The 26,458-nt window shown below is 39.7% G+C and overlaps 2 protein-coding genes across 5 annotated transcripts; one reads left to right on the forward strand and one right to left on the reverse strand.

The window, feature by feature from the left end:
* Window positions 1–13,888, forward strand: LOC124626388 (small integral membrane protein 11). Of its 3 annotated transcripts, XR_006981170.2 has the most exons (4): window positions 2–360; window positions 1,245–1,469; window positions 5,561–5,767; window positions 13,595–13,888. XR_006981170.2 is itself a non-coding variant. In XM_053676008.1 (3 exons), exons 1-2 carry the CDS (start codon window positions 346–348, stop codon window positions 1,431–1,433), a joined length of 204 nt encoding a protein of 67 aa, XP_053531983.1. In that variant the 5' UTR covers window positions 1–345; the 3' UTR covers window positions 1,434–1,469; window positions 13,595–13,888. The 3 variants fall into 3 exon arrangements, 2 of the variants coding, with proteins under 2 accessions (XP_053531983.1, XP_053531982.1); XM_053676008.1 differs by lacking the exon at window positions 5,561–5,767 and having other exon boundaries at window positions 1–360; XM_053676007.1 differs by lacking the exons at window positions 5,561–5,767; window positions 13,595–13,888 and adding an exon at window positions 3,449–3,650 and having other exon boundaries at window positions 10–360.
* Window positions 6,291–24,079, reverse strand: rcan1b (regulator of calcineurin 1b). 2 transcript variants are annotated; one of them, XM_017457276.3, is made up of 4 exons: window positions 23,730–24,079; window positions 13,016–13,189; window positions 12,635–12,794; window positions 6,291–7,745 (listed from the first exon to the last, which is right to left on the reverse strand). In XM_017457276.3, the coding sequence occupies exons 1-4, from the start codon at window positions 23,847–23,849 to the stop codon at window positions 7,576–7,578; spliced, it is 624 nt and encodes a 207-aa protein (XP_017312765.1). In that variant the 5' UTR covers window positions 23,850–24,079; the 3' UTR covers window positions 6,291–7,575. The 2 variants fall into 2 exon arrangements, with proteins under 2 accessions (XP_017312765.1, XP_047007415.1); XM_047151459.2 differs by lacking the exon at window positions 23,730–24,079 and adding an exon at window positions 23,614–23,728.
* Between the last annotated feature and the right edge of the window lie 2,379 nt (window positions 24,080–26,458).

The following is a 26,458-nucleotide window of genomic DNA, read 5'->3' on the forward strand; positions in this document are numbered from 1 at the left end:
CCAAAAATGGCCGCCGAGTGGAGAAATTTTCCTAGAAAGACTTTGGGCTGGTTATTTGAGTAGACTACATGGATTATTCCACGATGTTCGTATTATGGCTAGTGAGACGAATAAGGGAGTAGGGCACCATTTAGGACACAGCCCTGACTGGAGCACACGCTGTAGGGCTAGGACAGACTCCCATTGGATCTGAATCTGAGGGGGCGGGGCCTGATCTATATGCGGTAACAACCAGTGGAGGAAAATAGGAGTGAGAACAGTATTGAGTTAGCTAAAAATGAACTAAAGCTCACCCAGCTGGACTTGTTTGAGGTTTTCTGAAGATTCTAAAAGCAAAGAACGAAGATGATAAACTGGCGGGTAAGGAGCATTTCCCCCCATTCAGTGTGAGAGGCTTTAACAATGAGTAGTGTTAAACATGTCGAGCACTAGTTTATATTTCCTTACTCCTGAAGACTAACACGTAAATACCCTGTGTTGTGTTAGGCAAAGTGTAGAGTTCAGACCTTATCTTGGTTAAATCCTGAAAACTGTTCATATAACTCTTCATATACTCGAGCCAAAAATTAGGTCTATATATAAAACAATACCTTATTTTAAACAATGGTCTGAATATCTTGTATTGCTCATAAACAGTGACAGGGGGTTGAGGTCTTGTAATATTACCAAACCTGAATAAACTGTTTTTAACTTAATTATTTAGGATTTATTCAGATATCAGTAAGTAAATGTGTAAAAAGTAGTAGTAGTAGTAGTAGTAGAAGTAGTAAAGCAGCTGCTCTGCCATCTTTAGTCCCCCTTCCAGTCCTCAGCTGCTTTAGACCTTTCCAGAAGGTACCAGAAGGTTTCTTTGGTTTTATGCCGGATTGGCTTTTGTAGTATAGAATTCAGATTTGTTATACGATTTCAATTACCACAAACAGTCCATGAATGTACGAGAGTGTTTGTTCATTTATTATACAGTTTCAGTTACCACTGACACTCAATTCATGAACGAATTCACAAGATTGTTTGTGTTCATTGAATCTGTTAAGTACCATACCCTGTCGTGTTTATTATTCCTCATCGTTATCCATCCATCCATGGATTCCATCCATCCATCCATCTTCAACCGCTTGCTCCTTTTCAGGGTCACGGGGAACCTGGAGCCTATCCTAGGGAACATCGAGCACAAGGCGGGGTACACCCTGGACAGGGTGCCAGTCCATCTTCCTTATCATTATTGCTTTTTTTTGTTTTTTTAGGTTTTGGACAACTTTCCCCTACTGCTCTACATTCTGGCGGCCAAGACTCTTCTCTTGTGTCTTGCCTTTGCTGGAGCCAAACTGTATCAGCAGAAGAAGGTACAAGCAGAGCTGAAACAGAAGGTTGAGGCGAAGAGAAAACTTGCACAGGAAACACAGGAACTTCACGACAACAAGAAGGATGACTGAACATCTTGGTGTGCTAGAGAAAGCAGGATAAACAAAGTAAGCCATGTTTCTGTGTCACTTTTAAGAGCTACGGCCACACATTTCGTGTGCACATTTTCAACCCATGAGCATCATGGTCTTTTTTTTTAGAATTAAAGCAGACTTTCTTGGAGTCTACAGTATTCAGGTGAGATTATCCATTGAAGAAAGGGTGAGATTAGCAATCAAGTTATGATTTCTTGTGCTCCAACCAACAAGATGCATGACATGATGTATTAAAATGATATATTGCCCTTCTCAGTGCGCAGCTGATTTGCATTGGGTGACGCCTACAAAACCCCAAAATACAGTATCTCACATTTTTGTAAATATTTGATTATATCTTTTAATGTGACAACACTGAAGAAATGACACTGTGCTACAATGTAAAGTAGTGAGTGTACAGCTTGTGTAACAGTGTAAATTTGCTGTCCGCTCAAAATAACTCAACACACAGCTATTAATGTCTAAACCGCTGGCAACAAAAGTGAGTACACCCCTAAGTGGAAATGTCCAAATTTACACTGTCACACAAGCTGTACACTCACTACTTTACATTGTAGCAAAGTGTCATTTCTTCAGTGTTGTCACATGAAAAGATATGATCAAATATTTACAAAAATGTGAGGGGTGTACTCACTTTTGTGAGATACTGTAGACAAAGCTCAACACTAAAATGACAAGTAAATGGCAAAAAAGACTTTCTCAGAGGTAGAAATAGAAATTATTTTGACTTGTCTATGGTGATAAAAATATCATATTTAACGGTGTAACAGCCCCATGAGAAGGACAAATAAATTTGCTATAATTAAGGCCATTCATTTTAATGAATACCAAATTTCTTGTGTAAATGCTCGTCCAAAAGATTTATGAATAAATCTGTTTGTATCCAGATGTGGGCAGCTACTGAAAGTACACTGGCTGTCTCACTGTGAGGTGGCTGTATTGAGCTTCTCCAAGCCCCACACTTTCACTGTGTTGTTGCATTGCCACTAACAGCTTTTACAATTGGCCCATGCTCATTGCCAATTCCTCTACTCCAGGGGTGTCCAAAGTTCAGCCCCAGGGCCAAATGCGGCCTATGGATAGATGTTAATCGGATTTTCTCTTAGAATATAAGATAGGTGGTCCACCAGCCAACACCAGTCCTTTCACCTGACAGTTGCAGCAGACTGTGTTAATGAACTTAACTAGCTAAATTGCCAGAGCTGTTTTTTCTTTGACTACACGTGCAAATGAATTTATTGAATGATATTGAGTATGAAAGATGTTCAGTCATGGCTACAGACAAAAAGCGCAATTTCAAAAGAAATTAAGTAACTTAAGTAAGAAATTTCATATTATGAGACCTTATGAAACAAATCATGGGCAATTGAGAAAAACATTCAGAGGATGAAAAGGCACCGAAACTGAAGCAGCTGAAAGCCTGTTGGGAGAAACAGATTTTTTATTTTTTTTTCCCCCTTGAACAGTACAAGTGGAGATCCACTAAGCATGAAACACCTGTCAATTCTGGAGAAAGCCCTTAACTAAAGTGGACTTTTAGGTGAGGGGGGTCACATATAGGAAGTGCTGTAAGTCCTACACATTGTATGTACATGTATACCCAGTTTGGCTGTAAATACCATTACATTAAAAAAAGACTGTCTACACTTACTGGCACTTAGATATTTTGATGTGGTCTAAACACCAAAAAGAAATAAATGACTAATGCAAGCCATGTCAAATAAAGGAATACTTAAAAGTTTATTACATTTTTATCATAGCCATATGAACTTTATGTGGGCAGAAATATGGAAGTATGTTCCTAGTCCATGCAGCTTCCTGTTAGTATTATTTATTTATTTATTTATTTATATATATATATATATATATATATATATATATATATATATATGAGAGAGTGAGAGAGAGAGAGATAGATAGATAGATAGATAGATAGTAATTTTATAGTACATACCAATGTATTTCAGTATGACTTTCGTTTATTTCCCCAGAGATGTACGGCCACACCCTCACACAGAAACCGTGGTGCCATTGACAAATCTACTGATCAGGCCGCAGGTGGAGCTGTTTCATTTGTTAACCTGGAGCCAATCCATGTTGCTTGCTATCTTTTTATACTACACTCTTATTTATTACTCTGTGAAGCCTGTATATAAGTAATAAAATCCAATAAAATAAGTGGATATCTTTGGACCAGTTTACATTCTTTGTTTATATCAGTATACCGCTTAAAAGTCTGAAATGCAGACCAGTGTTAGATGTTTAATGTATATAAATGAATATTAATGGTTTGCAGCATTTCGAGGGGGAAAATAATTTTTATACATATAAATATTAGTTTTCCCATTTACATACTTTGTCATTATCTGAAATGTACTGTATTAGAATTTATGCATTTATATAGTAACAGGACCTTTCTTCTAAGGTTTCATCACATACAATAGACTCATCTAAAATGTTCATCATAGGGGCAATAGCCATAAAATTATTGTTTATTTTACAGCAGAATCTGGAGTTTTACCAACATGAGGGATCGCTCATGTACTTATAACTTCTGTTTGGGATAGCAACTTCTAGATACAGATAGATATGTCCTGTCTTTGGCCTGCATTTTTACCCCAATTGATACACAAATTAAATTCTGGACCTCTGACACAAGTTGAGTGTGTTGTAGAGCTTCTTTTCTGCCTTGAGCAATGCTGCCACTTCCAGTTTATACAGTGTTTAAGTATTTTTACAGAGTGGCATAATTAAGAGGCTTAATTCCACCAGTTTCTTCTACCGAGCTGCTACACGATATCGTAGCCCAGCACTGTGGTGTATAACATGGGACCAGATATGGAAAATATATTTGAAATATATTAATCAACACTAATGAACACTTGCACTTGTTTTGAAATCTGGAGGTTCAGTACGTCCCTACACATGTCAGAATTATAACATGGTATACGCTAGAATTAAGACTCTTTGCAACAGATAACTATAGTACTGCAAATTTTCCAGATAAAATTTAGTAGATACTTGTGTGTAGTTAATGTTTCATAGACGAATTCATTATAAACAGAAAACATTTGTCCTCCAAAGTATGGGGACACTTTACACTACACTCCAGTGTTGGCCTCATGAGCATAATTCTGTTGTGTTATCACGACTTATCGGGTTGTCCAGGTGAATCACAAATTCAAGGTCATATTTATCAGTTTCTTCCACTGAGCTCATTTATAAAAAATAAATTTAAAAAAAGTCACGTAGCAAAAATGCAAGCTACTATGAGTAAGTTTAAATTGAACAGCTGGTTCTCGAAGTTGTTGTTAGAAGGAGGAAAAAAGTGCAAGCATAAAGTATCTGCGCGACTTTGGAAAGGGCCAATTTGCGATGGCTAGATGACCTGGAATGCAGTGGTTAGTACCAAAAGTGGTCCAAGGAAGGACAACCAGTGAACCAGCGACAGGGTCACAGTCACCCAAGGATCATTGGTGTGCGCGTGTGTGTGGGGAGTGAACGCTGGATCGTCTGGTCTGATGCCACAGACGTGGGATAGCTGTAGGGTTAGGGTACTGTACCATAAATTGCTAAAAAAAAATTACAATAAATAATGCTGGCTATAACAGAAAGGAGTCAGGACAAATCGTGCATATGGGTATGAGGCTGCATAGCTGCAGACCATTTAGAGTGCCCATGCCGACCCCTGTCCACCGCCAAAAGCACCTAAAATGGGCACCTGAGGAAAAGGACTGGACCATGGAGTAATGGTCTGATGAATCATGTATTCTCTTACATCATGTGGACAGTAGTTGCATTTGCATGGCTTACCTGATGTACCAGGATACACTATGGAAAGAAGGCAAGCTGGCAGATGCAGTGTGATGCGCTGCTGGGGAAACCTAGGGTCCTGGCATTCATGCGGATGTTACTTTGACACATCCCACCTACCTAAACATTATTGTACACCAAGTACACCCCTTCATGGCAACAGTATTCCCTGATGGCAGTGGCCTCTTTCAGCAAGACGATGCTCCCTGCCACATTGTGAAAATTGTTCAGGAATGGTTTCAGGAACATGACAGAGTTCAGGGTGTTGACTTGGTCTCCAAATTCCCCAGATCTCAATCCGATCGGGCATCTGTGAGATGTGCTGGAAAAAAGTCAGATCCAAGGAGGTCCCACCTCGCAACTTACAGGACTAAAAGTATCTGCTGCTAAGGTCTTGGTGCCAAATACCACAGCGCACCTTCAGAGGTCTTGTGGAGTCCACGCCTCGACGAGTCAGAGCTGTTTTGGTGGCACCAGGGGGAACTACACAATATTAGGTAGGTGGTTTTAATGTTCTGGCTAAATCTAGACCTATACATTAACAAAAATGAATGCAAATAATCAAACATAACTTTATACTTTGAATTAATTTAATATATTTACCAATTCCACTCATAAAATAAGCTATGTCTAATTGTGTAAAACAAAGTTTTGGCTTTGGTTACTGATTTGCATCCAAGTATTAAAAATAATCTTAATATGCGTGTGTGTTAGTTTGTCCAATTACTTTTGAGCCTGTGAAAATGGAGGGACTGTGGTTAAAAAAAAAAAAGAGGCTGCAATTCCTAAATGGTTAATGCAATACTTCTGTTAAACCCTTTGAAGCTGAACGTCTACACTTCACTCTGACTTATTGCTTCATTTCAAATCTATCATGGTGGTGCAGAGGCAAAATGACGAAAGCGGTCTCTGTCCAAATACTTATGGACCCAACTGTATTTACTGGATTGCCAAATCATCCCCCCCCCCCCCCCAAAAGTATGTTCCTGCTGTCTAAGAATGAGATCAGTTCATTCAAGATATAATCCTGAAGCTTATTTAATGGATAGGGGCTACATTCAAATACACCAAATACTTAGTAAAGATGATGGTAAATTTGCTACAAATCACAGGATGCATTTTAAAATTCTACTTCTTTACCCTCGGACAGTGGCTTTGACTAATCTCCACAGACAACAGAGTACAACAGATCACATTAGATCATTTTATGGAACAGATCTGAAGCGACACTCAAGTCATGTCAAACGTGTACCACATAATAAGGCGTTATTCTTCAAGGGCCGTATTCAGACTTGTGTTCAATTACATCACTATCCATGAAGAGAAAGTTCTCTTGAACTATTAAAATTACCCACATGTAGTTCATGCCTGAGAAGTTGCCTTTCTTTCCTAAACAAAAAAGAAATCAGTCCGATTTGAATTTGTGTAGAGCTCTTGTGAAAGGAGTTTTGCAAGTCTGTCTGGATAGATTTAAAGAGAAGCGCACATTTAAAGATTAGCGCTTATCTTTAAGCCAGAAAAAAAAAGGAAAAAAAAAAAGGATAGAAAGTGTTGAGGGACAAAGAAGACTAATTTTTTTTTTTTTTTGCAATAAAAATACCCTAAAAGCAAGACACAATAAAATAGTTTACAATAAATGAAAAGAAGACCAAAAAAAGAAAAAAAGTTTTCATGGCGATCATCGCCTGATTTTTTTTTCCACCCCCAATAAATAAATCTGTCCACTGTAGTTGTCTCTGAGGTCTAAATAACAAATCGGTGCAATTATAGTATTAACCCCTCACCACATGCTTAACTCAACTCTGAATACGGCCCCAAGTGCATAATAAATCAGAAAAACGTTTGAAAACTGCAGTAACGCTAATTACATTTTTGCACAATACTAGAACCAACATGGACAGACACAACAAGCTACAACATATTGACAATGAGTTGGTCTACATTAGTGGCCCTTAACAATGTAGAGATCATTTTCACACATGACGATAAAATGAATTTAAAAAAAAAATAAAAAAAATCAACAAACAAACAAAAAACAGGCAAGCACCCTCCAAATGCCAATTTTTCAGTATATGAATGTAATGCCAAGCAGAAGCATCTTTTTTAAATTAAATTAAATTCACTTCTAAAAAGATCTTGTTCTACTGTAATTAACCAGATTTAATTTAGAAGCATGTGTGATGGTAAAGATGGAATATTCCACATATAAGAAAAAGGTGCTTATTTTTGCTGCCTCCATGGTGATGTGGAGGGTGAAACTGGATTATCAGTTCAATTACTAGTTTGCCAGCATGGTCAAGTAAATTCACTTGTTGACAGAGTGAGTGTAATCTGGCCGCCGAGTCTGAATGATTTTGGGGCGAGCCCGGGTTCCTCCCTCCGTTTCTTCTTCGTCACCCGAGCTGTCGTCTTCACACACATGCACTATCACACTAGGAGTGGTGGTGGTTCCAGTGTGCAACTCATACTGCTCACCTAAAACAGAAAATTATAAGATTAAGAAAAGGAAATCGAGATTCATCAGACCAGGCTGTTTTTCCAGTCTTCAACTGTCCAGTTTTGGCGAGTTTGTGCCCACTGCAGTCTCAGCTTTCTGTTCTTGGCTGACGGAAGTGGAACCCAACATGGTCTTCTGCTGCTGTAGCCCATCCACCTTAAGGTTCAATGTGTTGTGCATTCTGAGATGCTTTTCTGTTCACCACAATTGTACGGGGTGGTATATACAAAACACATTACGTGAACGACAATATCTAGGCTTCAAGAAATGTTAGACTACCTAAAACATTACTAACAGGTATAATTAATAATAAAAACAGTATGTACAGTGGATATAAAATGTCTACACATCAATGTTAAAGAGCACCTATTATGGGTTTGAAACGTGCCTAATTTTGTTTTAAAAGTCTCATACAATAGATTCATGCATCCGAGGTCAAAAAACACTAACATGCTCATCATTTAAACTACAGCATTACTACCCCCCCCCCCCCCCATTGTCACAAACGACTCGTTAAATGATCAGTTCTAAAGGACTCATTCTAAACTCCTCCTTTCAGATAGCATACTCTGCTCTGATTGGTCAGATGTCTCAGTCTGCTGTGATTGGTCTACCGCTGTCAGTGTGTTTCAAAAAGGAAAGGGCCACTAACGTAACGAGTTTCAGCTCCGTCTGTCAGCAAGCAGCCGATGAAGACCAGAGGCGGAGCGTTTTATTACAAACCTACGTAGGTTAGTTCAGGAAGTAAGTCCGGAATTACGTAGGTTAGTTCAGGAAGTAAGTCCGGAATTACTAACGACTCTTTCAGCTGGTCAGAAATGGTTCCTTCGTTTGGGAGTCAATGGCTCCGTTTGTCTTGCGCTTTGATTTTTGAACCTTTGCAGACTTTCTACATTCACAAACAGCTCTATAACACACCACATGAAAGGTAATATTTGAAAAACCATAATAGGTGCATTTTAAAACTGCGGGTTTGAAAGCAAGAGAAATCATGGCAGATCTTTTTCTACTTTTGATGTGATCTAGCAACCAACAAAATTCCAGTGAAAAGCAAATTGAAAAATTCTAAGGGGAAAAGAAAAAAGAAAATGGTGGGAAAAAAACCCCATAAAAACTTAGAATAACCTGTTTGCATAAGTATGCACATCCCTTAACTAATCCTTTGTTAAACACTTTTTGCTTGTAATACAGCACTCAGCCTTTTTAGGTAAGATTCTACCAACTTAACATGCCTTGATTTGGCAATTTTATTCCATTCTTTCTTGCAAAAATGCTCCAGGACTATCAAATAATAAGGGGATCTACTGTAAAGTCCTCTCCAAGTCATTCTACATGTTTTTGATGAAATTCAGAAAAAGATGCTGAAAGGTGAAATTTCTCTTCATACAGAGGTCAGTAGGTTTTGTGCCAAAATAGATGGCAGCCCAATAGCATGATGCTGCGACCACATGCTTCACAGTGGGAAGGTTGTTCTTCACGTGATAAGTCGTCATATCTTTTAGAATTTCACACAGAAAGTTCTACCTTGGTCTCATCATACCAGAACAAATTTTGCTACATTGTTTGGCAAAATTTAGACAGGCTTGATATTTTATTTCCATGGGAAAGGGCCACCCTACCCCAGACATATGAAGTATACAAGAGACTGTCTTGTCCTTTCGTCAATTTTGGAGGGACATTCTGTTATTAGTAATGTCACTCTGGTCACAAACCTCTCTATTTGTTGATGATGGCCTTCACAGTGTTCCATGGAACATCTAATATTTTGGAAATTTTTTTGTACCCCTCTATCCTGAACGATACTTTTTGACAGTGAGATCAACTACATGTTTTGCAAGCTCTTTGCAGACCATGGCCTCTTTTGAAACTGTGCCTATTAATAAAGCTGATACACAATCAAGTGACACGCAAAGCTGACATTTTGTAATAATCTTCACAATGTAAATTAACAAAAAACTGGTAAGTCACATGGAAAAAGTAAGTACATCCCTACATTTATTACACATTCAAATCCATAAAATTTGAATCAGGTGTTCTGATTGGGTGCCAGTGAGCAGAACCTGTCTAACTCATTCCCCGCTCATATCTACAGTGAGGGGGAAAAAAGTATTTGATCCCCTGCTGATTTTGTACATTTGCCCACTGACAAAGAAATGATCAGTCTATAATTTTAATGGTAAATTTATTTGAACAGTGAGAGACAGAATAACAACAAAAACAGCCAGAAAAACACGTCAAAAATGTTATAAATTGATTTGCATTTTAATGAGGGAAATAAGTATTTGACCCCTCTGCAAAACTTGTGGTACTTGGTGGCAAAACCCTTGTTGGCAAAACCCTTGTTGGCAATCACAGAGGTCAGACGTTTGTTGTGGTTGGCCACCAGGTTTGCACACATCTCAGGAGGGATTTTGTCCCACTCCTCTTTGCAGATCTTCTCCAAGTCATTAAGGTTTCGAGGCTGACGTTTGGCAACTCTCAACCTTCAGCTCCCTCCACAGATTTTCTATGGGATTAAGGTCTGGAGACTGGCTAGGCCACTCCAGGACCTTAATGTGCTTCTTCTTGAGCCACTCCTTTGTTGCCTTGGCCATGTGTTTTGGGTCACTGTCATGCTGGAATACCCATCCACGACCCATTTTCAATGCCCTGGCTGAGGGAAGGAGGTTCTCACCCAAGATTTGACGGTACATGGCCCCGTCCATTGTCCCTTTGATGCGGTGAAGTTGTCCTGTCCCCTTAGCAGAAAAACACCCCCAAAGCATAATGTTTCCACCTCCATGTTTGACGGTGGAGATGGTGTTCTTGGGGTCATAGGCAGAATTCCTCCTCCTCCAAACACGGCAAGTTGAGTTGATGCCAAAGAGCTCCATTTTGGTCTCATCTGACCACAACACTTTCACCCAGTTGTCCTCTGAATCATTCAGATGTTCATTGGCAAACTTCAGACGGGCATATATATGTATTTTCTTGAGCAGGCGGACCTTGCGGGCACTGCAGGATTTCAGTCCTTCACGGCGTAGTGTGTTACCAATTGTTTTCTTGGTGACTATGGTCCCAGCTGCCTTGAGATCATTGACAAGATCCTCCCGTGTAGTTCTGGGCTGATTCCTCACTGTTCTCATGATCATTGCAACTCCACGAGGTGAGATCTTGCATGGAGCCCCAGGCCGAGGGAGATTGACAGTTCTTTTGTGTTTCTTCCATTTGCGAATAATCGCACCAACTGTTGTCACCTTCTCACCAAGCTGCTTGGCAATGGTCTTGTAGCCCATTCCAGACTTGTGTAGGTCTACAATCTTGTCTCTGACATCCTTGGAGAGCTCTTTGGTCTTGGCCATGGTGGAGAGTTTGGAATCTGATTGATTGATTGCTTCTGTGGACAAGCTGAGATTAGGAGCACTCCCTTTAAGAGTGTGCTCCTAATCTCAGCTCGTTACCTGTATAAAAGACACCTGGGAGCCAGAAATCTTTCTGATTGAGAGGGGGTCAAATACTTATTTCCCTCATTAAAATGCAAATCAATTTATAACATTTTTGACATGCGTTTTTTTTTTTTTTTGGATTTTCTTGTTGTTATTGTCTCTCACTGTTCAAATAAATCTACCATTAAAATTATAGACTGATCAGTTCTTTGTCAGTGGGCAAACGTACAAAATCAGCAGGGGATCAAATACTCCCCCCCCCCGCCTCACTGTAATGTCTGGTGTTCCCTATGCTATTGAGTGTCATCATGTCAAGATCTAAAGAGCTCTATAAGGCCTTCAGAATAAATGGTTGCAGATGCCTACAAGTTAGGCAATGGATTTAAAAAGATCTCCAAATTATCTGAAATACATCAGTCCACTGTAAGGAAAATCATCCACAAATTTGACCTGCACGGGAGACGTGCCAGGAAAAAGCCTTTGCAAGACTACAGTTTGCCATTGAGCATATAGGCAAAGATCAGGCCTTTTTGGAATAATGTGCTGTGGCCTCTTCAGAGGAATCGAAGAGAGTTGTTTGCTCACAGGAACAGCAGACATGTTTGGCGTTGACCAAAGACAGCTTTTCAGGAGAAGCACCTCATACCAACTGTGAAACACAGTGTAAAGCCCGAATTTGAATCCTATTAAAATGTTGTGGGGGGATTTGAAATGGGCCGTACATGCAAGAAAACCCTCAAACATCTTGCGACTGAAAGAATATTGTATGAAAGAGTGATCAAAATTTCCAGCAAGCTGATGTCAGGGACAGGTGGACAATTATGCAGAACGCCTACAAGAAGTTATTTCTGCTAAAAGGGGCAATACTATCTTCTGAGGCCAAGGGTGTACTTACTTTTTCCATTAAAGAATATCATCTATTGAGAGTTCTCTCGAATAAATGATTCGAAAAGCTAATTTTCCTTGTAGTTTTGGTCAATTACATCAACTTTATTAATAGGCACTGTTTCAAAGATGATCAAATGTTTGCTTGTCCAAATAGGTCACAAAAGCCAACAATTTCCATGGGGTGCACTTACTTTTTCACATTATGACGACATCAAAGGTGGAACAAGTTCTGAAATGATTTTTCTTGGCATCATTTTTTACATCACAAAAACCTGCGGTTATAACAGGGGTAAGTATACTGTATCATGTTAGTGTACTGTATATTTAAATAAATAAATAAATAAATAAATAAATAAATAAATAAATAAACGTAAGCAAATTGGTTAATTGTCTTACCTGTTTCTTTTCATGTTTTTAGACTAACACCAATTTAGCCAAGGTGAATAACTAGAATAGCCCACAGTAAGGCTAAGAAATATTACCACTGATGTGCAAGATCTAATTTCGCATCAAATGTTGCATTCGCTACTGATGCTGCTGTAATGATTTTTTACCTGGACCAAGTTTGGAGACAGCACACAGTAGGTCATAGTTAACGCTAGGCATAGCATCTGGAGCCTGCTCCCAACCCACTGGAGGAGAGGCTGGAGGAGAAATGAGGAACTGCTTTTCTGGCTTTGGGGGCTCTAGTCGAGGACTGCCGATTTGCACAGACTGAAGAAAGAATAGGGCAAGGGGAGATCGGAGAGCAAAGAACGATAGATAGGAAACATATGGTCTAAATTAAATTCAACACACATTTTTTTTATATGCATATATTCCAGTTTGCTACAGTCCAGTTCTTAAACTGACTCAACTTTATGTAACGTGCATTAAGTAATGATGATCTATATAGACAATGATATTCCTGATTGTGGGTTACTGGTTATTGGTACCTGGGCAAAATAGAGGCGCATCTCTTTGCCATTGAAATCACTCTTGTGAAGTTTCACTCTTGCCTGAACAGCAGCCACTGCGTTGGTGAAGTTAATGCGTACACGCCGAAAGCTTTTGAAGAACTGGAAATATACTCCTACATCGAACTGGTGAAACAGTGTTTCAAACTGGTCCTGAAGATGACAAAAATAAAAATTAAAAAATAGGTAATGACAACAAAGAAGGTCCTGTAACTTGGTGAAGACTAAAGTCTTCCTGTAGACCACCTCCCCCGATTTTCAGGAAGTATCATCATACTGTCTACTCTGCTGCTTGCAAAATAACATGGTAACATTCACTGCTAAACAGCCTTACCTGAACTGCTGCGTGGCTGAACTCATCACGGTCCACAAGTGTAGCCACCAAGACAGAAAGGACTGTACTTAGTTGTCTTTAGGTGCATAAAAGGGGAATGTAACAATACAAACCGTTTTATTATACTACTGCTGCTAAGAAAGTCCAAAGTATTATTTCCAGTACTTGTCTGTGAATTCCATTTCTATTATAAAATTCTTTCACAGCCAGTCCTTTCTTTTTAGGATAAACCAGGGGAGGATGGAGGACCCGCTGGTGTGGCTGGTGTCTGCCTGAAAAGGGGAGGAGCCATACCCAACCGCCACAAAGTCCAGTGCCACTGTCTGCCGTCGTGGGGGATCGCTTCCCAGCTGGGAAGATGACAGCATGCCTGGGGACTGGAGTCCCTGTCTCTCTCTGTGTTGTCTAATCAGTGAGAGAGCGACAAAGGAGTGGCTGGAAGCACTGCGATTTGTGTTTCAACTGTTTTTTCTGTTATGTTTTGAGTTTTGTTTATTATTAAACTTTATATTCAGTGAGTTCCCGCCTTCTCCTTGCCCATCGTTTAAGATTGTCACAATAAACATCAAGGGTGTGAAGGACCCTATTGTTTTTGGCAGGACTGCTATTTATTTATTTTCAAAAAATGGTTTGCCATTTTTGAGGTACTTAGCATGCTCAAAAATGCACAAAACTTGGTACAAGGTCAGAAATGTATGGTATGCCATCATGTTCTGGCTAAAGGTTAGGCCTAGGTGTAGGCCAGGGACTCTATCGAGACCCCAGTGACATTTTTCTTGTCTTTGTTAAGAAACAAATTTCATAACTGCATCCACCCAAACCGAAAATCAGCCATTTTGGATTTAGTACATTTTGACAGCTACCAAAATTTTAAATACTCCTCCTAGAAGGTTCAACCAATTCATTGGACCAGATTTGGTCAGGATGATATCAGGATATCCATGATATTAAATTGTGAAGAATTTTTTTTTTATTTTATTTGATCTCAAATGGTGTTGTTATGGCACTGTAATCAATCAGGTCATGCCACGCAAACAGGAACTGAGACATAAAACTGCACTATACATTATGAGATGTGGTCCAAAATTCCCAATGATGACCCATAAATCACATGTACATGCCAACAGCGATTAATTTTCATAGCGCCACCAACTGGAAACAGGAAGTGGGGTTTATAGACCAATCTATTCAACGGTCCTCATAGATCAGATTCACATCACATTTGGTCGGCTTGATGTCAACACATTCAAGGTGTTAAATTGCATATAAATAAATAAATAAATAAATAACTAGATAAATAGCTGAACAGTGTTGCAATGGCAAGTGAGCAAATGACCAATGATGCAGTCCAAACAGGAGATGTTGTGATGTATATTTCTCATATCCATTCCAGGATGTAGCTCAAAAAGTTTCTCGTGTTCCATAATGCAGTGTAGTAATACACATGCTAGCACATTGTCATAGCACCACCGACTCGCAAAACATCATAAGGTTTATAAAAGAATTAAAAATGAAAACACATTCTTTTTCATTCTCCTCCAAAAAGAAAACACATTTACAGGAACTCATCCCACTCATGCTTCAATATTGTGAGTGCAACCTGACAACAGTGAAAAAGCTCAATTTTGTATGTTATTGACTATACATAGTTCAGAAGGATGAGACCTGACGAGAAAGGCGTGTCAGCCAGAAAGCATGTCAGAAAACATTAAAACTCCTCAAGTCTGAGGAAATGGGAACAATGGAAATATGAAACCAAGATAAGGAGGTGGAAAAAATGCAGAGTGGCAGAGTCACCAGACGGAAACTAAGTAAGGAATAACACACAACAGACTGTGGTGTTATACAAAACTAATGCATGCACGGAGGGTAGGGTGGGTTCATTACTTTTGTATAACAGCATGGTCTGGAGTGTGTTATTCTGCTTAGACAACAGCGATTTACCAGCAGTTAAAATGTTTTATTTATTAATGAACGACACAAACTGCACATTTTACAGTTTATTGTTAGGTTTAATGTTATGGAACATCTCAGAGAAAAGTCGCGTGCCTGTTCCTACTTTATAGCTGGGGTAAACATTCATTCACTCACACCCACAAGCCTGTCGTTTTACTGAGAAAATGGAGGAAACGGAAAGACGTACAAACAGAGTGCTGAGGCTGAAATTTCTTCCGAAAAACTTCATCACATTAATGATAAGAATACTTTTTAAACAACCCATTGTTAAATGTATTTATTATCGGTCTTATTAGATCATCCACTGAACAAGTCCCTGTGTATGAGCTGCTACCATAGAAACAATAACATTAGAACGAGCACATTAATTATTAATGATCATGTTACAGCCGGAACTACCTGTGCCGTTATATGAAAATAATGCACCTTCTGACCACCTTCAGGGGTAAGAAAGAAATTCCAGAAATGATGAGGAAGGTCGCGATTGAAATACATCAGTCTGGGAAGGGTTACAAAGCTATTTCAGAGGCTCAGAGACTCCAGAGGACCACAGCGAGAGCTATTATCTCCAAATGGAAAACCTTCCCAGAAGTGGCCGACCTTCCAAAATCCCTCCAAGAGCACAGCAACGACTCATCCAGGAAGTCACAAAAGAGCCAAGGACAACATGAGAGGACATACAGGCATCTCTCGCATCAATAAAGATCACTGTTCATGACTCCACTATCAGAAAGACTATCCTAAAGGAGAATGTCTGGTCTTCAATCTGTAAGTTGAAACTCAAGTACTACTGGATGACAATGATCACATGGGTGATAGGTGTTGGATAACATTTTTTGCTTCAATAAAAAAAAAATTTTTAATAAAAATGTGTGTTTACTTAGGCTTCCTTTGTTTTATTCCATTTAAAGATCTGAAACTATTGAGTATGAGATGTACACAAAAAAAAAAAAAAAGAAGAAATCAGGATCAGGCAAATACTTTTTCACAGCATTGTCCGTGTACCTCAATCAGATTCATCTGTTTCTTATTCTAGGCTTAACTATTTAGTGAATTTTCAGAGTAACCCTGTAATAGACAGTCGACATACAGTCATCCAGCATACAATTTAGCAGCTAAATGTAAAAAATAAATAAAGAAGAACATGTGAAACTGTTTACACGGTGATATGATTGACAGGTTTTACCAAAAATCTGATCTATGACATGATGCTACACATGACGTTTCCAGCGTGAACTGGCCTTAATTAGAAGGCTGTCAGAGTGCGACTGGTAGACCGTTCAGCAATGTCCTTAAACCTCAACTGCATGGATTGTATCCTCCCTCAGATCTAGTATAAACGTGAATGAACAAATGTAAATGCACAGTACAGCTTCAAGGAACAGTGTCTGGTTATCTGGTTAAGTTTTTCAGCACAAAAACACTGAGATCACTTTTTGTAATAAACGTAGCTTATACCACAGCGCTGTTGAATTCTCGATTCTGATTGGCTGACCGACGTTCTGAGGTGTGCAATTATTTTTAAGTAAATGCACAGCAGAAGTAGTTCCAGTCAGGTCTTGACCGCATTACAGTTCCACATCACTTCGCCAAGTTAACTGAAATAACGGAAAGGTTAGGCTACTGTCCACCCCAGCACACAGTAAAAATGAGTTTCCAGAAATATATAAGGAATAACTGACGACAGGCCGTTGAATTATTAGCAAAATAATGCGCATCCAAGGTGGTAATGCGGCCACGAGGCGAAGCAGAGGCTTGAGCCATTGATATGCAGTTATCAGAGAGAGAGAGAGAGAGAGAGAGAGAGAGAGAGAGAGAGAGAGAGAGAGAGAGAGAGAGAGAGAGAGAGAGAGAGAGAGAGAGAGAGAGAGAGAGAGAGAGAGAGAGAGCGAGCAAAAAGCACGTGTGATAAGCCAGTAACAAAGTATCAATATTTATCTATTTATTTGTTGTATTTTCTGCAGTAGTACAAAACGAAAAACCTTGTGAACAAGTACGCTTAATCGATATTTATTTGTTCTATTTTCATGGCTCAAGCCTCCGTTACTAGCTCTAAAATGAATTAGCTTTGGAATTAGCAATGGAGGCTTGAGATGGGATGCGTAATAAATTAGTTACACACACACACACACACACACACACACACACACACACACACACACACACACACACACACACACACCGAGAGGTTTTAAGGACAAAAACCTGACAAATGTCTTGAAGTAAAACATCTCAGCAAAGTCTTGAGGTGAGGGAACTGTAGTATTAGCGGACTAATTGACTCCGGTCTGTTGAATTATTAGAAAATAAATGCGCACGCGAGGTGTCACATAATATTCTATTTACATTATATTTCTGTACATTAGTAACAATGCTGTTTCCAATAACATCTAAAAGTGAAACAGATGCTGTCTTTTAAAAATCTTTACTGCACTTTGGCAAAAAAATAAATAAATAAAAAGAGTAAATTTTACAGTGCAGTCAGTGAGTAAAAACACACACACACACACACACATTACAGCACAGTATATATTTACCTGAAGTTTCTATTAAATGGCATAAAAAGATACACACTGCGTGTCATGTGTCTGTGCAATTATGAGCTTGCTTACAAATAGGCCACTGACCTATATGTCACTGGAAACTGTGTATAAAGGTATTTTTTCCACTAAAGCAACAGAGGTCAGGGATATTTTTAGTGTTTTTCTACTTAATTTTAGGTCTCGTTTTTTTTCCCCTCCGTAATAGCAAGTACATGGCACATCAAGAAAGCTACACCAACTTTACAAAACATTCTGAATGACTATACCTTCAGAGACCTAATCTGCTACCATGCAGTGTATGACTAGACCAGATGTAGTTTGCCAGTTTTTTTTTATTTTTTTTTTAGGATGGCATACGTCATCAAAACCTCCTGTTTCAGACGTTTAAATCTACACAATTCTGCAAGTGACTTACTACGTGCGTATTTATGCTTGGAGCATATCTATACGACGAATATCAATGCTGCCTATGTATTAACCTTTCAGTCCACTGCACTGTGTGTGGATAAATTATTCTGTACCAAAATAATTGATCCACACGCACATATCCACTATGATATTCAAATAACTGATGTGTTGAATAACTGATATTTGAATGGCTGATATAAGTGATATGTAATAAATATTTGACCTCATTTTTAATTGAAGTCAACATTTTAACTGCATATTAATCTTTATTCTTTAGCAGTTTTCATCGCATTTGTATCAAGCTTAACTCAATGGTGCAAAACAAGACACTTTAAAAGTTATAAATAATAAGGATCATGGATGCTTTGTTTTTTAATGTCAGCTTCTAAAGGTGCCATTATAAATAATACAATGCCCAGAATCCTTCTCCCAGCCAATCAGACATTCAGATATGTTCAGAAGCAGGTTCAAAACACGCTTTTGAATTTGTGCTAAACAAATAGTGTAATGCTAAAGAGAAGAAAAAAAAAAAAAAAAAAAAAGGCGCACACCAACTTGCAAAAGTCACTTTCAATGCAAATAAATGATTTCATTTCATTCAACAGTGTTTGTGACCTTGAATGTTCATCACCACAAAAGAAGGGCACTACTTTACATAGATTGCCATATTCATGGCCATGGTTTCGGTATGGATGTTCAACAAGCACACACTGAAATAAATATTGGTGTGAGAGTTACTTAAGAAAAGCACGGTAACAATTTCTACATCAAGTTTTAGCATTGTTTACATGGCGCCAAGGATTATTCTCATTAAAATCATAAAATATATTTAAGTAGCAGTAGGCTTGCTGCGATAGTCGGTATTCCCGATGTTGCACCGTGTTCGGCCACACACCGATGACGGACACTACAATTAAAAACTGAACGTGTCCGCTCAATTCAGCATGAGCCAAACGAGTCAGAGTCGCAGCACAGATCAGATTTCATTCATCACATAACGAGAGTGAGGCGAGCTGACTGACAAGACGAGGGCAGAAGATTTGGATTCAAAAGTTCTGTGTTTAATATAAGCAAGTTTGTCATCGTACTATTTTGTTGTGTTTTTCATAAAGAATAATAACGAACCCACCATTCAAACAACTGCCACTCCCATACTGCCACAAATTCAAAACCGAAAGTAAAATGCGCACCGCCGCACGGGCATTCATAAGCGATTTAAAAGCGAGGGATACCCCTCCCCCACCCCCCCACCCCCCCAGGTGATACCGGTATTAGCAGTGTTGTCACGTCGATTAACTGGTGGGAAAATTTCACCAGTCACGTCCCTAAGTCACAGTAAATCCACGTTTGATCCTCTGTTACTGCTCTACTTTATGCAAGAGAGTTCAAAATACATCATCTAAAAATGATCATTAATTGGGGCAGCTGTGACTCAGGTGGTAGAGCGGGTTGTCCACTAATCGCAGGGTTGGCGGTTCGATTCCTGGCCCAAATAACGCCACATGCCGAAGTGTCCTTGGGCAAAATACTTAACCTCAAGCTGCTCCCAATGGCAGGCTAGAGCCTTGCATGTGTGAGTGAATGAGAAACAGTCTAAAGCACTTTGTAGAACCGCTATGGTTAAAAGTAACCCCCCCCCCCATCCCTATCCCTCTCCCTCTTTCAGTTGCTCCCTTTCGGGGTCACCACAGATGATCTCCTGTCCATATATTTGATTCTGGCACAAGTTTTATGATGGATGCCCTTCCTGACACAACCCTCCCCATTTTCTGGGCTTGGGACCGGAACCGAGAGTGCACTAGCTCGTGCATCTCTCCAGTGGCTGGGGTTATTCCCTGACCGGGAATCGAACCAAAAGTTATCATTACTACTTAATGGCCACTAACACTTTAAATGGTTCCAACCAGCTCAGGAGGCTGAGTGCGAGTCTGCCAGGCTGATAGAGCTCACTGCCATCGAGCAGAGCTCTACAAACTCTGCCCCTCTTCCAAAAGAATAGACAAGGGTGATGCCAAACCCCCAGCTGGGTAACAGAGTGTTCACAGAGTGTTTTGGAAATTCTGCTCTCTTTCAGATGAATAGACAACAACTGTTTATTCTCTGCAAAGTGGCGAGTGCCACTCATCCAGCTGACAGCTGCTGTGAGGAGCAATGCATAATAGTAATTTAATTGTAATCAGGCGGGAGAGCGAGGCAACTAGACCTAGCTCATCACCTTTCAGGAGAGCTTTGGAAACCTTGCCCTCTTCCTTGTCCATAGATAAATAGACAACAGTTTATTCTCCACGAAGCAACAGAGCCCAATTGAGTACCCCCACTGGCTGCTTACTGCCTTTGAGGGGCGCTATTCAGCAGGCAGGAGGAGGCTGCCAGACTGGCGGGAAAAACAATCAGACAACAAATGCCCAGCCGAGCTCAGCTGAGAGTGAGACTGCCAGGCTGGTGCCCCCAGTTGGCTGACAGAGCTCACTGCCGTCAAGTGGCACAACTGTTTATTCTTCGCCAAGCAATGCTGGCAGCAAGCAAGGCTGAGGGCAACACCAGCCATCTGCACCACAGCCCACCAGCAGTGAGGAGCCATGCTGCACAGACTGAAGGTGAAGTTGCCAAGGCTTTTGGGTTGTTTTTTTTTTGTTTGTTTGTCATTTTTTCCTTCAACTAAAGACACCAAAGATCCACCTTGGATCTGCCTAAAATCAGGAGGAGGGATTGCAATTATTTATAATGATGTTCTAGGTCCAATTTCTTTATACTAACATCATACATAGCCACAGAATTTACAGTTCCCTCTGAAACTACTGGAATGGCAAGGCTTATTCATTTCTTTGAGCTATACTTCAAAAATATTTGGGTTCGAGATCAAAAGATGGATGAGAGACGAGAGTTTAAGATTTCAACTTTTGTTTCCTGGTATTTACATCCACAGTGTCCTCCACTAATATTGGCACACTTGGTAAATATGAGCGAATAAGGCTGTGAAAACTATTGTTTAACTTTATTTTTTTTTTACAAACATACTCTGCACTCATATCAAACAATTGCAAACAACACAGGTTTATCAAAAAAAAAAATTGTTAAATATAGGTGTGCAACAATTATTGGCACCCTTATAAATTCATATGAGAAAAATATATTTGAAGTATATTCCCATCTGGGTGTCTAGGAACAGGAATTTGACTTCCTGTTTCACAGGGGTATAAATGAGGTAACACATAGTCCAAAATACCTTAGTCATTCATAACAATGGGTAAGACCAAGGAATATTGCTGTAATGTGCAGCAAAAGGTTGTTGAGCTTCACAAAAGAGGAAGTGGCTATAAGAAAATAGCACAAGCATTGAAAATGCCCATTTCCACCATCAGGGCAATAATTAAGAAGTTCCAGTCAACTGGAAATGTTATGAATCAACCTGGAATTGGACGTGTGTGTCTGTATCGTCTCAACGCACTGTGAAGAGGACGGTTCGAGTAGCCAATAAATCTCCAAGGATCACAGCTGGAGAATTGTAGAAGTTAGTTGTGTCTTGGGGTCAGAAAGTCTCCAAAACTACAATCCGAAGTCACCTACATCACCACAAGCTGTTTGGAAGGGTTTCAAGAAAAAAGCCTCTACTCTCATCTAAAAACAAACTTGAGCATCTTCAGTGTGCCAGACACGACTGGAACTTCAAATGGGATCGGGTTCTATGGTCAGATGAAACCAAAATAGAGCTTTTTTGCAATAAACACCAGAGGTGGTTTTGGTGCACACAGAGAGGTAGCTATATGGAAAAGAGTACCTCATGCCCACGGTTAAATATGGTGGTGGTTCTTTAATGTTTTGGGTCTGTTTTTCTACCAGAGGACCTGGACATTTTGTTAGGATACATGGCATCATGGACTTAAATATCAACAGATATTAAATGAAAACCTGACTGCCTCTGACTGAAATGGGCTGTGGTTGGATCTTCCAGCAGGACAATGATCCAAAACACACATCAAAATAAACACAAAAATGGTTTACTGACCACAAAATCAAGCTCCTGCCATGGCCATCCCAGTCCCCTGACCTGAACCCCATAGTAAACCTGTGGGGTGAACTGAAGAGGATAGTCCACCAACATGGACCTCGAAATGTGAAGGATCTGGAGAGATTCTGTATGGGGGAATACTCCAAGATCCCTCACCATGTATTCTCCAACCTCATCAGGCATTATAGGAGAAGACTCAGAGCTGTTATCTTGGCAAAGTGAGGTTGTACAAAGTATTGAATAAAAGGGTGATAATTGTTGCACACCTATATTTAACAAAGATATTTTTTAATAAACCTATGTTGTGTAAGCAATTGTTTGATATGTGAGAGCAGAGTATTTTTGTGATTTTTTTTTTAACAAAAAAATATTTCACAGCTTTCTTTGCTCATATTTACCAAGGGTTCCAACAGTAGTGGACGACACTGTGTTTGTGAACCGTAGTCTATTTATCTGGAAATATGAAACCATTCTAACCCTTGTTGGAATAATAACCCAACACCTCAGATGTTCATAAGTAACAAATTAGCCACTTTAAACAAGACAATGCATAGACACGACTTAAAACACTGTGATTCAACGCTTAAAAATCAAATTCATACAATACTCTGTTTGCAGTTATGCAAGCGTCCCCCGGATTATCTAGTTAGCTGTCCCAAATTACAAGATATGGACAGGAAAGCATCGGTTTGCACAAAGAAGTGGTGGATCATGTCTGCAGAGAGTATGATCTTTTAAGGGTTGGTGAACACAGCTTTAGATTGTAAGTACAGTAAGCCATTATCTGCCTGTAATATTCATACGGTATGAAAAGATACATGTAACCATGTCACAGTTGCTACTTATGAACAGTACACTGTATTTACATAAAATGTAAAGAATTTTTTTCTTGCATTAAATTGTTATAATGTTGGCTTGACCAAGTCTACACACTGTTTTATTGTAACACTGTTGTTGTTGTTGTTGTTGTTTTTCTTGAATATTCCTTTGTACTTTTCTTCCACATTTGTGGGGAAAACACAGCTACTGAACTGTGAATATTATTGTCTCAGTAATGCAGAATGGTATTAGTCAGGTCAGTTTATATAGTGATCTATGTGTCCATAATGAAGGATAGTATGAACACAGTATTTTGGTGACTGAGGTCGGATTTATTTGTACAGATTAGTGGATATATAAGCACACTGTATTTTTTGGAGATATTTGTGGCACAGAATATTAGACAACCAAGCTTTTTGTTTTGTTTTTTTCCTTAAGCCTTTGATGTATAATAATCCACTGCATCGTCATTGTCTACTGACTCGTAATGATTCATCGCACGCCTCACCTGCATGTCAACGCCACAATCGTAATGGTGTCGAGTAAACAGATCGGAAAGCGAGTCGGCTCCTGTGTGTTAAAGGTGAAGCTTTAGCGCGAGGTATCTGGTGAGTTGTAGCCTACCTTGACGTGGGTGTCATTGAAGACCTGCTCGGGGACTTTGCACGCGATAAGCGCGTTGGGTTGTTCCTCGACCTGAACGTCCGCCGTCGCCGCCCCTTTTCGTTTATCCGACTCCTGCATGGCGGATGTAAACAAAAATGGTCGAGTTTTGCACGCGCTGGAGACGTGTTGAGGTCAAATAATGCTCAAATACTGCTTCAAGCCGTCCAGTGTGTTGGTGAAGCAGCGGTCCGGACAGAGCCCTCCGCGGCCACAACACAGCGGTCCGAGCGCTGTTTCATTATTGGGAGGCTTTTACAGGTCCCTCGTGCAGTCAGGCACAACGGAGCGCGGCAGGGCGTTTTATGGCGCCGAATTAAATCGTTTCCGAAAGCGGAAATGACGACGGTTCATGTGAAAAGCAATTATAAGTTTGTTATTGGCTCAAGACCCTGGCATTTTGGTCTCAAAATGTAAATGTGCCCCTCTGGTTATAGAATTTTATTTTTTTTTAAAAACAACAACAATAAAAAATAATGCTAATAATAATAATAATAATAATTATTATTATTAATAATTATTATTTTCAGGGTCACGGGGAACCTGGAGCCTATCCCAGGAAGCATCGGGCACAAGGTGGGGTACACGCTGGACAGGGTGCCAATCCATCACAGTTCACAATCGCATACACATTCACACACCCATTCATACACTACGGACACTCTGGAAACACCAATCAGCCTACCATGCATGTCTTTGGACTGGGGGAGGAAACCGGAGTACCCGGAGGAAACTCCAACAGCACGGGGAGAACATGCAAACTCCGCACACACAGGGCCACGGTGGGAATCAAACCTGGAGGTGCGAGGTGAACGTGCTAACCACTAAGCCACCGTGCACCCCATATACATTACAGCACAGTGAAATGCTTTTCTTCGCATACCCCAGCATGCCAGGAGGTAGGGGTCAAAGCACAGGGTCAGCCATGATACAGCACCCCTGGAGCAGAGATGGTTAAGGGTCTTTCCCAAGTTTATTTATTTATTTACATAGATAGATAGATAGATAGATAGATAGATAGATAGATAGACAATATATATAATGTCCCACAGACTTTTTAAAGTGGTGGTTCACTAAAATGAAATGTTTAAAAGCTTTTTACAATACTTGTATGTCCATTATATTGAATACAAATAATTACTGCATTCAAATCATCTTTATCATAAAATAATGTCTTGTTTCTATCTTACATCAAGAAATTTATTATGTCCCTGAGGCACTTTACTGAATTTGTACTTAGAAAATCATTAATAAAATGTGCACAGTGTCTATAATTTTGGCAGTAATGTAGGCTAAGTATTGATTGGTGTTCCTTTCTTGTGAATTTTTTAATGCAAGATATTTTATAAAAACCAGGCTATAAAGTTATGTCCCTCAGTCTGAACTCAACCCCGTCACGCCGAGCATTCTCGACCCATAATAATTCAGACTCTACCCATATGTGACATCATTGACCGGAAGTGCCATCATTCAGCTCTCTCTCATTCAGCACTGTTTTCCAGGGATTTCAGGACAGCGGAACAGATATTGCATCATCAGGTGGGCATGGCCTATTTGGAGAATCTGCATAGGTCACCGATCATGGGAATAAAAGCCATTGCTACAGATCTGTCCATGATCACAGTGGTTTTACATTCATTCAGCTATAACTTCAGATACCTGTACGTGATCAATTTCATGTTTGAAAAATAATATTGTCATGAAATGCTTGTTTCACTTAAATAAGCTCAAAGTCTTACTGACTTTACATCAATTCTATTATATATGTCTTAACATGCAAGACGTTTTATCCTCAGTATCATCTGCTCTGCTGTTGCCCCATTATAAAAAAAAAACAAACAAAAAAAAAACTCACAACTATCCATGTTTTCATTCTTAACTTTATTTACACAGAAATAGCAAAGCTGACAGTTTGAAGAACTAGTTAATTTTGTATTTTTAAAAAAACAACAAAAAATAGTTACCAAAATGATTGTTTTGTCTTACATCTTACATCACTGATCCTGGGAACGCCTGCAAGAAAAAAACTCTTCTTCTTCTTCTGCTGCTTCTTCTTCTTCTTCTTCTGCTGCTGCTTCTTCCTCTTTTGCTTCTTCTTCTTCTCCTCCTCCTTCTTCTTCTGCTTCTTCTTCTTCTGCTGCTGCTGCTTCTTCCTCTTTTGATTGTTCTTCTTCTCCTCCTCCTCCTTCTTCTGCTGCTTCTTCCTCTTTTGCTTCTTCTTCTTCTTCTCCTCCCCCTCCTCCTTCTTCTTCTTCTGTTGCTTCTTCCTCTTTTGCTTCTTCTTCTTCTTCTCCTCCCCTCCTCCTTCTTCTTCTTCTGCTGCTTCTTCCTCTTTTGCTTCTTCTTCTTCTTCTTCTTCTTCTCCTATTCCTCCTCCTCCTCCTCCTCCTCCTCCTTCTTCTTCGTCTACTGCTTCTTCCTCTTTTGCTTCTTCTTCTCCTTCTTCTGCTTTTTCCTCTTTTGCTTCTTCTTCTTCTGCTTCTTCCTCTTTTGCTGCTGCTGCTTCTTCTTCTTCTTCTTCTTCTCCTCCTTCTCCTTCTTCGGCTGCTGCTTCTTCCTCTTTTGCTTCTTCCTCCTCCTCCTCTTCTTCTTCTTCTTCTGCTTCTCCTCCTCCTCCTTCTTCTTCTGCTGCTTCTTACTCTTTTGCTGCTTCTTCTTCTTCTCCTCCTCCTCCTCCTCCTCCTTCTTCT

This window comes from Ictalurus punctatus, chromosome 26, assembly GCF_001660625.3.
Source record: "Ictalurus punctatus breed USDA103 chromosome 26, Coco_2.0, whole genome shotgun sequence".
In the NCBI taxonomy this organism is placed as follows: domain Eukaryota; kingdom Metazoa; phylum Chordata; class Actinopteri; order Siluriformes; family Ictaluridae; genus Ictalurus; species Ictalurus punctatus.

Excerpts from the sequence above, each read along its gene's own strand:
- rcan1b (XM_017457276.3), bottom strand. The coding sequence starts at position 23,849 with ATGCAGGAGTCGGATAAACGAAAAGGGGCGGCGACGGCGGACGTTCAG. Across the intron at positions 13,190-23,729 it reads TCAATGACACCCACGTCAAG|GACCAGTTTGAAACACTGTT; the intron begins GTAGGCTACAAC and ends TGTCATCTTCAG. Across the intron at positions 7,746-12,634 it reads TGTCTCCAAACTTGGTCCAG|GTGAGCAGTATGAGTTGCAC; the intron begins GTAAAAAATCAT and ends TTTCTGTTTTAG.